Here is a 13,371-nt window from a genome sequence, read left to right on the forward strand (position 1 = left end):
AAAACTTAAGTTTAAAAATCAAGGATTTTATGGATGCAAAGAATATAAAAATTTGGATTGTATGTATTACTCACAAATAGACTTCTGCTTACCATCTCTCTCTCATCTGGTAGTTACAAGCTACCTTATTGTTGATATTCTTTTAACGTACTGAGTCACTTTCCCATTACAATTGTAAATTTTATTTTTCATTTTTAATTTCTCAAGGCCTAGGAGGGTGATTTATGGGCCAAATTCATCATTCTTAAACCTGGGGTGATGATGTCCACTAGAGATAATTAGCAGTTTAAAGAAACAAAATTACCCTTATTTTATTAATTCTAAAATCCACATTTTTTTTTCACATTTTAATCTCTCTGAAATTGGGACACAACTTAAAAATCAATGGTCTGTTATAGTTTAACTGGCTGTATATTTTTCATTCTTAGTAGTACATAAAATAATGGTGATCCTTATAATTGATGGAAATTCAGATTTGAATAAATATGACTTTGCTGGCACATGTCATTTGAGTTAGGGTCTAATGACACAGGCTCACTATGACTGTTTAATCTGGCAATCTACAAGTCTGCTAATTGGCTGAGATTATACTATAAATGTGCTCGATTTCATAATTTTAATCTGTTCAGATTTTAATCTGTTCAACTGTATTTCACCCAAATTTTTTAATGATACTTAGGCATGTTGAAAGGTTATAATAAAAAGGAATTAGATATGTGCAAAAGTTCAAAAATTGATTCACATTTTAATCATATTTAATATCTGGTGGCAAAGGTTGGCACCAAACCCCCAAACCACATAATCATTTTTAATAATCTAACAATTTTTTTTTTAAAAGTCATGTGGTATGTGCAGTTATGGGTGTCTGTTCACGTGGGCTTCTGCTGATAATCTGAGATGCTCCTGATGGTTACTATTCTGCAGAGCTGGAGAGGTATCATTCAACATACTCAGCAACATTGACTTCCATAGATTCCTAAGACTTTAGTTTCTATGTCAATGATTAGAAAAGTTATTTAAAAACCTGAAAAGATCAAAAAGTTGTTTTTTATATTTGCTTAATAATACATCAGACATTCTTGCATCTCCACTGTTATAATCATTCCCATACATGATTACATGCAAGGTCATAGTGACCCTATAGGACAGAGTAGAACTGCCCCCATAGGGTTTCCAAGGAGCGCCTGGGGGATTCAAACCACCGATCTTATCGTTAGCCACCGTAGCTCTTAACCACTATTCCACCAGGGTTTCTGGAATATAGCATAGGCACTCAGGATTTTTTCCAATAAACACAAATATTCACAAAAACACAACAATGATTTTTAGAGGGTGCCATTCATGAATTCCTACTGTTTGTTAAAACACTATTCTCAGCCCTGGAATATAAAATGAAATATGTTTAAAATTAATTTTCTGACCTAGATTTATAATTGTTCTTTTATTATTAAAAATTATATTTCCAAGCAAAGTTAGTAAAATAAGAAGGTGAATTAAAAATCTGGTTTACTGTATCTGTTCATGTTTATTAAACTTACCACGACATTTTCCAAAATGAGTTCTCCATATGGTTCAGCAGTGTATTTTCCTAACAAGTCAGCTAAAAGAACGTTGTCTTTTTTCCAGTTAATGGTTGGTGTGGGGATTCCATCAGCCATGCACGGAAGAATGGCTTGTAAATTCTCATTGACCGTGTAGTGTACTTCCGTACTATGGATTCTGGGTGGTACTATAAAAGGTTTAAAAAAGACAGCCATTCAGGATGTTGAGTTCAAGAATGTCTTTATTCACATAGAAAATCAGCACACAAAAGACTCTTTGGGGGGTAATTTCACTAGAAATACTAAAAAATATTGATTAAGCTATGATAAAAGAAATAAATATTTTTGATGATAGCAAGAACTCTAATATGTTTGAAATTATTGAGTATATTTAAATTTAATTTCTGAGCAAATGACTTGGAACTGGGTTGGAAGTCTGTACATTTTATTTGGCTGCCTGACTTCTTACTCAAGTTACTTCTGCTTAATGTAATGAAGTAAAACAAATGGACAAAGAAACAAACAATATCTAAAACCAACCAAACAAAACAAAACAGAAAAGTTTCTATGGTTGTATAAATGCTGCGTTGGTATCACAGAGCTATTGTGAGGATAATCTAATAAACGTCACTGTAGAACATTCACTTGATATTAAATACCACGAAGTGTTTTAAAAAAATTACAGTATTTCAAGTGTGTTCCAATAAATGCAATTAAAACCAGACCAAGACATTTGATATCAGTTTTATTTTACACTGTTTCAGAGGAAGTTTTTACAATGATTTCATAACTGTGCATTGTAATGCCAAGCCAAATACTTGTTTCTCTCTCTTTTTTTTTTTTTGAACTGGAGTTAGGGCAATATAAAAAGATGAATATAATACTTGAGTGTACTATGAAATACCTTAGTGGACTTAGAGCTAAGATGTTTACTTCTAAAGGAAATGTTTTTACACTAAGAACACACGACTGAAAATACAAAAATACACTCCTCTCCCAAAACAATTAATTTTGGAATTTTCAAACCTATCAGTGAGAAATAAACCAATCTTAATGACATAAAAAAAAAAGTTGATCTCACCAAAAATAAAGTTACTGTGCAAACTCTAATTTTTCATCCTTTAATTTTTATGATTACACAAATATTCCAAAATTATGTGAATGATTATATGCATAAATATTATAGAAATCTCAAAAACACAGGCATCTATTTTCCTGAATGGTACGACATAAATATTCAATTCATTTTTCATTAATTTATCCTGTATTTTAATTATCTCCTTTATCCTGGCTTCCTTGGAATTGGTATTTCTCTTTAGTTAATGGTTACAGAGCGGTAGCAGTAATATATTTATTTCAATTTTTCTTTCCAAAATGAAAAGTTCAAAGCTATGGCTGTATCTTTAATTTTAGCTTTGGATACACACCATATATTTTGATACATAGTGTCTTTAGTTTTATTATTTTCTAAATAACCCTAAAATAAAAACATTCTTTGACCTACTTGTTAGTTGGAAACCCTGGTGGCATAGTGGTAAGAGCTATGGCTCCTAACTAAAAGGTCAGCAGTTCAATTTCACCAGCCGCTCCTTGAAAACCCTATGGGCAATTCTACTCTATCCTACGGGGTCGCTATAAGTCAGAGTCGACTCGACGGCAAGGGAGTTTTGGGTTACTTGTGATTTAGGAAGGTATCTTTGAACCTGCCTTGGGTTGGGTTTGCAAGGTTTTGGTATTAAAACTTCATTACTAACTTCTAGCTTTATTGAACTGTGGTCAGGAACTGTGGCCCGTACTTTCAGTAATCACTTAGTACATGGTCAATTTTGGTAAATTTTCTACAAATACTTGAAGAGAAGGAGTATTTTTGTAAGGTAGAGGATTAATACGCATTGATTAGTTTAATTATATTAGTTGAAAGCAGGTCAAAATCAAAGAAGTGAGAAAACTCACAAATGGTGACTTTTAAAAAAATTTTGCTGAATTATTCAATTAAAAATATTTGCACTTGAAATTGTTACTGTAACTAAGAAGTTGTAGGAGACTCAAATATACTTGAAAAATAAAAAGGACCTTCACAATTTCTGAAAACAAAGAAAAGCAGAGACTCATCATTTTAACAAGTTCTCTCTCAAAATGGCAGCTGGAAACACAGTTAATTTGCTTATTGCTTTTTCTTACCACTGATATTAATAGGCATTCTATCTTTAGTCTTAAAATATACATGCAAGAGTTAAAATGTTTAAGTATTGCATCAGTTGTCTGAATATATAGGAAAAATGTGTAATTTTTTTGTTATAAAATACATGTATAAGTATTGTACAACTTAAAAGTAATGAATCAAATAGATTTCCAGTTCCCACTGGATTCAGGCTATATTTATAGTATAGTTCATGTCATGATTAATGTTGAGCCAAGGTGACTTGCAGCTTGAGAAATAGAGCAGAAGAGTCACAAAACACAAAGGGACTCCTTATAAGCCAAAGAGATCCCAACAGTTAAAGTTCATTAACCTGTCTATATTAAAAAATCTCTCTCACACACGTGCACACACACACACAAACACAGCCTACAGAAAACAGATTTGAAGGGCATGTGTACCTGTACACACACACACACACACACACACACACCACTCTGGATTGCTGGTTTTGCACAGTTTTGATTTCTATCATATTTGGCCTTACTGATCTTTTCTCTTTGCTATGGTAATGCAACAGCCTGAAATCATTTATGTTAAACCACCTACCATGGACAGTGAGTTTGCTGCTGGTGCTGCTCGATCCTGCCACATTAGCTGCCGTGCATGTGTACTGGCCAGCATCATCAATCTGGGCAAATGCTATTTGCAGAGCTCCAGAGCTGAGGATGCGCTGGCGGACTGTTTCCATAATTGCATGCCCGTCTTTATGCCATGTAATGTCAGGTGCTGGGAGGCCATGTGCCTCACACGGTAGCATGATGGGCTTATCCACAGCAGTGACATATTCCTTTGGATGGGGGCTAATGACTGGAGGAACTAAAAGACATCAAGTTTAAACTTCATCTTAAAACATGAGTGCAGCCTTCACATATTACAGTATCGCTCTAACAAACTGAAATAACATCGATAAGAAAGAAAGGCCTGACTCTACCAAATCACACAAAAAAGAATCACTATAGTTTGTTTTCATTGGAACATAAGATGCATCAGAAAATTAGTTTCCATAACGCTAACAAATAAATGCAAGTGATAATTAACTTTAAATGAGGAAATAACATGTATTCAAGAGGGTTTAAATGTCTAGAAAATTCTGGCTGGGTGGACAAAGGCATTTTAACATATGTACATTGTCTGATGCACTTCAGCTGCTTCAACTTCAGCTACTTAAACTTCCAAAATAAATCTCATCAAAGTTTGAAAAATATTCAGTTCCTCAAAGATACTTTTATTCATGCATTTCCTATTGTGCTTAGCATAGTGCCTCACATACAGTGGCCGTATTTATAAAGAATTATTTCAGTGAATGAACAAACGAATTCATTACAGAAAATGCTTACAAAGATAAAATTATTACCACTTCTTCAGAAACCTATGGAAGGGCTAATGATAATGTTTCGCTTCCTAGTGTTTCCAACAGAGTAATCGACACTTAGATATTAGCCTAGATATCCTACCAAGTGGTGAAGTATGCACTTAATTATTTAAACATGCTAAATAATCACGAATAACCGTGTTGAGATTATTTATAGCAACTAATATTTTTTGGTTTAATTTTTGCTTTGCCATTAAGTACTTTATCTGCAAAGCAGAGGTTTTGCTCAGAATAATTCATGCCTCTAGAACATGCAATTATGTCTGAGTGTTTTTGGAATGCTGAAGTTATTAGTTGTTTAATGCGCTTCTTTGTCCCATAGCTGCTCTGGTATCAATAATTTTAATCACCTGGTAGAGAAAAAGCCTTCAGATCTCTAACTTCTTTTCTACTACCTCTATATTGCTGAAAATCAGTGAATACTCCTCAGTCTTTATCCTACCTGACTGTCAATCATGTTCAAGTCAAATACAGTCAGCAACACTGTCCACTCCCTTCTTCTTGAAACACTCTCCTCTCTTGGGCTCCATGATGGCATAGTTTTCTAATTTTCCTGACTTCTTTGCCATCTCTTTTGTATTCTTTGACAGCTTTCTTTCCTTTATCAGACCTCTAAATAATGCAGGGTCCCAGCCAGAGCTTTGTCCTCAGCTATCTTCCTGACCACATTCTTTTTTCCTAGGTGATCACATCCAGTCTTGTGGATTTAAATACTCTGATGACTTCCAAATTTATATCTTAGACTATACTTCTCCTATGAGCTCCAAATTCATAAATATCAAGCTATATACTTTGACATCTCCACTAGGATTTCTAATAGTTTCCCATATTTAACATGATTAAACTGAAATCACGATTCTCTTCTTCCAAAACTAGTTCCTCCCCCTGCACTCTGCCATGGCACTATCATCTATTCACTGGCTTAAGCCGAAAGCCCAGGAAAGAGCATCAATTCTTCTCTTTTCCTAACCTCTCAAATCTGATTCATCAGCAAGCCTGGAAATTATCTCCAGAAATATCTTGAATCCTTTACTTTTTCCCTTCACCCCTGCAACACACACGGCTGCCCCACTGCTGGCCAGACCATCACATCCATCCTGCCTAGACTACTTTAACGGTTCCTCCAGCTCTCTTCTTGCCCTTTCTCTATACCATTATCTACAGAGCAACAAAAGAGGTCTTCTTAAAACCAAATCAGAGACCTGTTCAAATCCTTGGACAGCTTCCCGCTGTGCAGAGAATGAAATCTAAACTCCTGATGGTCTAAAGGTCCTCCATGGACTGGTACCACATACATTTCTGATCTCCCTCAAGTTATGCCAGCCTTCCCCTTGCTCACCACTGTTTGGCCACACTGGCTTTCTTTTCTCAGCTTTCTCCTGCCTCAGGGCCATTGTACATGCTGTCCCTTGGACACTCTGCAACCTTCACATCACTTATCCTAGCTCATCATTCAGGCTTCAGCTTACAGGTCACTTCCTGAGGGAAGCCTACCCTAATCATGGAAAAAGTAGTTCCTATGGACCCCCATTATTCTCCACCTCCACCTGTCATTTTTTTCTTTATATAGCAGATATCAGAATTTATGATTTCATTTATTTGATTGTGTAGTTGTTCTATTTTCTACTAGAAAGCAAATGCCGTAAGGGAAGGATGATGCCTATAATATTAAATATATCTACAGTTACTACCCCAATAAACATTTGTTGAATTTTGAAAAACAAGAAGAAATTAGATTTACAATCTTCAGGAAAGTGAGTTTTACTATATTCATTAATTTATCATAAGGAAATCACCTCATATTGAAATTCAAAATTAGCAAATTCAAATTCAATGGTATGGAATCTATTTCCAGGTCACTTCTTCATTCACAGACACAGTGCACGCAAGATAGTAAAATTATGTCAAAAATAATCTGTTAAATGTGGAGACAACAGGGAGAGAAAAAAAAGAACCTGCTTTATCTTCAGAATAATTTTTTTCCTGATCAATTTGGTGAAACTGCTGTTTAGATTTTTTTTTAAGTGGACAGTACAATAAACTGTTTCATAATGTTTCCAAGGTAATATTATAGAAAGCCTCGTTAAAAAAAAATAATAATAAAACCCTTAAATATATGCTATAATGAAATGAATTATCAAATGGAGGTTTATGGAAGTCCAAAATATGGAATTCTTTGTTTTTTATACAAACAATGACAAAAAAAAACCCAATTCATTTCATTTTTTCTTCGTAAGGATAATGTAAACTAAGTATATTGAGAAATATGGGGGAAAGGCAGTAAAATCATTTTAGACATATGCGTATTTGAGATACCTTGTTAAAAACAGCTTTGAAATGAAGACATAGAGATTGACTCTTAAGTACCTTGAACATTTAACTTGATTTTGCCCAAGGCAGTACCAGCTGGGTTGTGAGCCACACACATGTAAGTGCCAGCATCCTCTCTGACTGCTCTTGAGATCTGCAAGCCACCATTCGGAAGAACTGCATGATTTTTGCCTGTATCACAATTACGAAAGCCGAGAGTGAAACAAATGTTTATTTTCATCATAAAAAACAGTCATACCAACTTTTGAATTCTAAAACATAGAATTTGCCATGATTTTCTTGATAGAAACAGTGGTAGGTACCTGAAGTGATAACATTGATGCCTTCTTTTTGCCAAGTAATGAAAGGACTGGGTGTCCCTGTTACTTCACATGGTAATAAAATGGGATTGTTTAGAATGACATCTAGATCACTTGGCTGAGGCTGAATGACTGGAGGTTCTATAAAAATCGACCAACAGAAATAAATAACATCAGTTAATGGCAGAAATGTCTACTGTAGGCATGAGATTAAACACGGCCAAAGCTAACCCACTGCCGTCGAGTTGATTCTGACTCATAGCGACCCTATAGGACAGAGTAGAACTGCCCCACAGACTTTCCAAGAAGCACCTGGCGGATTCGAACTGCTGACCTCTTGGTTAGCAGCCGTCACACTTAACCACTACACCACCAGGGTTTCCACTATAATTCCAAAATATCAGTGAGTTGATTGTCTAAGAGAAAAGCAAATATTGGTCACGTTGTATTCTTTGAAGTCATCACTACAGCCAGTTTCTGTTATAACACAAACAGACCAGAAGCAGAAACAGATTATACAAATCCAAGAATGAAAATAATTTTGGGGTTGTTCTGTATTCATTTATCATTTTTGTGCCTTGTTTAGTCTATTGAAGAGTATCTGCCTAGCTTTCACATCCCCAAGATATTACGGTGGCTCATAGCTTTGGAGAGTACTGTCTTTCAAGAATTACAAATGCCTTGGGAAGGGGGGAAGAAAGAAACAGCACGTTTTTAATGAGTAAGTAACCTTTCATACCCTGGACATGAAGGGTCACATGTCGGTGTGCAGAGCCAGCTGCATTCCTGGCGATACAAGTGTACCTTCCAGCATGGTACAACTGGGTGGCAGATATTTCAATTGCTCCTAAAAAGAAAATGTTATAACATATATGCATCCTTGTTTATCTGGTTTTACAGATTTTGTCAGTTCCATTTTTGTGTTTTCTGCACCTAGCAGAAAACTTGCTTGGCTTATACTCATGTTTGTAACCACGGAAGTTTCTAGCACAGTACTTTTTTTTTTGTGACATTAGTTGCAATCCCTACAATGTGACAGCTCACTCCCGCTTGCCAACCTGGGTTCCCTGTGTCCATTCAATCAGTTCCTGTCCCTTCCTGCCTTCTCATCCTACCTACGGACAGGAGCCGCCCATTTGGTCTCGCGTATCTGACTGAACTAAGAAGCACACTCCTCACGTGTATTTTGTTTGTTTGTTTTATAGCCCGGTCTAATGTCTAATCTTTGTCTGAAGAGTGAGCTTCGGGAATAGTTTCAGTTCTGGGTTAACAGTGTGTCCAGGGACCATAGTTTCTGGAGTTCTTCCAGTCTCTGTCAGACCATTAAGTCTGGTCTTTCTGCGTGAATTTGCATTCTACTCCACACTTTTTCGCTCTCTGTCCAGGACTCTGTTGTGTTCCCTGTCAGGGTGGTCATTGGTGGTAGCCAGGAACCATCTAGTTCTTGTGGTCTCAGGCTGGTGGAGTCTCTGGTTCATTTGGTCTTTTAGTCTCTTGGACTAATATTTTCCTGTGTCTTTGATTTGCTTCAAGTGGTATGGGACTACTTGATTGCCGCTTGGAAACCCTGAAGACAGCAGACGCCACTCATCAAAGTGGGATGCGGAACATTTTCTTAGTAAACTTTGTTATGCCAATTGACCTAGATGTTCCTCCAAAACTATGGTACCCAGGCCCCCGCCCCAGCTACTTTGTCCCTCAATGTGTTTGGATGTGTTCAGGAAACTTCTTAGCTTTTGCTTTGGTCCAGTTGTCTAACACAGTACTTAAAAAAAAATTATTATTAACAGCTTTATTGAGGCATCCTTAACATACCATAAAATCTATCCATTTAAATGCACAATTCAATGATTTTTAGTATATTTACAGTGTTGTGCAACCATCATCACAATCCAATTTTAGAACATTTTCTTTACCCCGAATAGAAACCTTGTGCCCATTTAGTCACTCCCTACTCCCAACCCTAGAAAACTACTCATCCACTTTCTATCTCTACAGATTTGCCTTTTGTGGACATTTCATATAAAGGAAATCACACAGTATGTGATGTTTTGTGTATGACTTCTTTCACTACGAGCACAATGTTTTTGTGTAAAACATTTTCTATGTTTCTGACACAGCCAAAATACTCTGCCTTGCAAGCCAAGTTGCATCCTAGGTACCAAGCTCCCATTTTTTTTTTCCATTGAAAAAAAAAATGCAAAGTCTCTAAGAATAATTTGTATACACTCTTAAAGCCCCAGGATATTGGTTGTGATTTTAGCTTATCTCTAATGAACTTCCTCATTGCATAAGTTTCAGAAACATACATGTGAATCAACTATACTTTTAAGTAAATTGTTTTTTTCTCCTCAATATTAAAACTTTAAATTGTATAAATGATGGCTACTGCCACCCTGAGAAATTATCTATCATGGCACTTATTACCTAGTTTTACTTGCTAAACTATATAAACCTTAAAAGCAAAAAACCTGTCTTAGCTTTGTGTTCTCAGAAACATAGTCAAGTAAGTCTATTGTTTCAGGCACTAAATAAATGGTGAATGAATGGCCATTCTATTTGATGAAAGGAAGCAAGGCGGTATACTCACAGGTAGCTAGTGAATTTGTTAAACTTTAGGTTTAGCAAACATGTACATAAAATGCCAGTTATCATGCTTATCAGATCAGTCTTGTTAGTAGCTGTTGAGTTGGCTTTGACTCATGGCAACCTTATGTAAAACAGAACAAAGCAGTGCCCAGTTCTGCTCTGAGTCCACTGTTGCAGCTTTGGGTCAATCCATCTCACTATTTCCCTCATTTTTGATGGCCCTTTACAATACCAAACATGGTATCCTTTTCTAGCGATTGGTATTTCCTGGTGATGCATCTAAACTAAGTGAGACAAAGTCTTACCATTCTTGCTTCTAAGGAACATTCTGGTTGTATTTCTTCTAAGACTTATTTGTTTTGTTTTTGGCAACCCATGGTATATTTAATATTCTTCACCAACACCATAGTTCAAATACATCAATTCTTATTCTGTTTCCTTTTTCACTGTCCAGCTTTCACATGCATATGAGGTGGCTGAAAAGATCATGGGTTGAGTCAGACGTGCTTTAGTCATCAAAGTTACATTTGCCTTTTAAAATTTCAAAGAGGTCTTTTGCAGTAGATTTTTCCAATGCAACGTGTTGATTGATTACTTGACTGCTGCTTCCATGGACACTGACTGCTGATTCCAGTAGAATGAAATCATTGACAACTTCGATTTTTTTCTGCATTTATCATGATGTTGCTTACTGGTCCAATTGTGAGGATTTTTGTTTTGTCCATGTTTAGGCGTATTCATACTGAAAGATACCTATTTTTTGATCTTCATCAGTAAGTGCTTCAAGTCATCGTCATTTTTGACATGCAAGGTTGTGACATCTGCATGTCACAGATTGTTAAAGAGTTTTCTTCCAATCCTAATGCCACATTCTTCATATAGTTCAGCTTCACAGATTACTTGTTCACCATACAGATTAAATAAGCAAGGTGAAAGGATACAACCCTGCCCCACGTCTTTTCCAACTGTGAACTTTGCAATATCCCCTTGTTCTTTTCAAATGACTGCCTGTTCATCCATGTAGTTTCTACATGAGCACAATTAACTGTTCTGTAATTCTCATTCTTCATAATGTTACCGGTTTTAGATATTATTAGATATTATCCAAGATCAGTCTTAAATACTATTTATTATTTTGCTTCCAGATCTCTTTTTTCTTTTTCTTTCCCTAGTACCCTTCCCACTTTCACCACATTTCTTCCAGATGCCTAAGTCCAGGAATGTAAATGTATTTTATTCTTGTTCAACAAAAGGCCTGTTAAGGCCACCCATATATAATCAATTCAACTGATAGATGTTTAATCACTGAGCTTGGTCTTACCGGAGGACAGAACTCTATAGCCATCTCCCCTGGGAAGCAGTCTTATACCATTTTTGGTCCAGTGAATTGAGGGAAATGGAACTCCTGAAGCAGTGCAGGTAACTACTGTCGGGGTATGTCTGGTTACTCGGAAGTCCGTAGGTTCATCAGCTATGGAAGGTGGAACTAAAACAACAATAACAACAAAAAGAGAAAACTATACATGTTTCCAACTCTTACAGATTCCAAAAGCCTTCTCATAAAGCTTTTTCTCCCTTCTCTGAATGTAAATGTTAAAAAACAGTGGCTATCGAGTCTATTCCAACTCATTATCGAGTCTATTCCAACTCATGGTGACATCTAGTCTATTCCAACTCATGATGACCCCATGTGTGTTAGAGTAGAACTGTGCTCCATAGGGTTTTCAATGGCTGGTTTTTTGGAAGCAGACCACCACGCTTTTTTTCCAAGGTGCCTCTGGGTGGACTCGAACCTCCAACCTTTTGATTAATGGTCAAGCATGTTAACCATTTGCACCACCCAGGGACTCCATGTGAATTTGAATATTAAGTAAGTGGAAAAGGAAGCTCTCTTGAGAAGTATTGGAATGATGAAGTGGTATCATTATAATAACTTTTAATTCACATGCTAAGCCAGTTCTACCTTGTACAGTGAGATCCACGGTTCTCTTATCCTCTCCAGCAGCATTTGTCACAGTGCACTCATAGGTTGCAGTGTCATCCACAGAAGGGGAAATAATTGCTAGTGAACCTGAAGACAGAAGTCTAGAAGAGAGATTTCAAAGCAATGAGATACTATATATCAGGTTTAATAAATTTCTTCAGTTGCTTCAACATGCTACTTCAAAATATGCATCACTTCTCTGATAACTAAGACAAGTTTAAGTTTATATGGTAATGGGTTAATAGATCCTCAGCCTTGGCATTTAAGGAAGCAGTTGGGTGGAAAGGTTGTCTAAAGTGGGAATCTTGCATTTTCTGAATGCTTATGACATTGATGATAGCCACTGTTTACTAAGCATTGAATACGTTCCTGGCACCATGATAAATGCTTTGCATAATTATCTCTAAATTTCACAATAGCTCTGCAGGTTGGTATTGTGATTATTTCCACTGACAGATGTGAAGACTAAAACTCAGGCACTAAGAAACCTACTTATTGCCTCAAAGATAATAAGTAGCTACCTTGGTATTTAACTACAGGTCTGTTTGTCTAGTCTTTTTCAGTACTTCACATGTCTCCTTACATGTGATGGCTACCTTGGAGGTTCATGCATCAATAATGATGTATGAAGCTCATACAGCAATGAATCTTTCCCTTAACCTCTAACCAACTGAAAACTAAAGCAATCTGGATCAGTGCAAATGTTTAGGAGATTTAGTAAGCACACATCCATGATTTAAGTAACTGTAAATAAAAATCTGTTTTCTTACTTCAAACTGTGAACTGATTAAAAGACTAGAAATGATTTGATTTAATGGAAACATATTTGACATGCTTTTTTATTCAAGGGCATTATACATTTTCCATATAGCATATACCTTCAAGTTACTGAACTCCTAATCCAAAAGATGAAGAGGATGAGAAAGAGAGAACTGATAGAATTTCAAGTGAAACATTTCTAGTTTCATGTTTCCTGATGTATCAGAATTGATTTTTGTCCAAGTAGATCTACGAGAGCATTTGTTTTCAGTACCTTGCCAAATCTTTTGACA

General features: G+C 36.1%; 1 protein-coding gene across 1 annotated transcript in view; it reads right to left on the reverse strand.

Moving 5' to 3' along the window:
* HMCN1 (hemicentin 1) overlaps positions 1-13,371 on the reverse strand; it is a 551,217-nt gene that overhangs the window by 60,318 nt on the left and 477,528 nt on the right. The window contains exons 76-82 of the mRNA XM_064276506.1: positions 12,299-12,420; positions 11,657-11,821; positions 8,486-8,593; positions 7,750-7,887; positions 7,484-7,618; positions 4,291-4,560; positions 1,539-1,729 (exon numbers count right to left, since the gene is read on the reverse strand). Of these exons, the coding sequence (XP_064132576.1) occupies positions 1,539-1,729; positions 4,291-4,560; positions 7,484-7,618; positions 7,750-7,887; positions 8,486-8,593; positions 11,657-11,821; positions 12,299-12,420 (1,129 nt within the window). The remainder of the gene's footprint in view (positions 1-1,538; positions 1,730-4,290; positions 4,561-7,483; positions 7,619-7,749; positions 7,888-8,485; positions 8,594-11,656; positions 11,822-12,298; positions 12,421-13,371) is intronic.

Source organism: Loxodonta africana, chromosome 25 (assembly GCF_030014295.1).
Source record: "Loxodonta africana isolate mLoxAfr1 chromosome 25, mLoxAfr1.hap2, whole genome shotgun sequence".
NCBI classification, from domain to species: domain Eukaryota; kingdom Metazoa; phylum Chordata; class Mammalia; order Proboscidea; family Elephantidae; genus Loxodonta; species Loxodonta africana.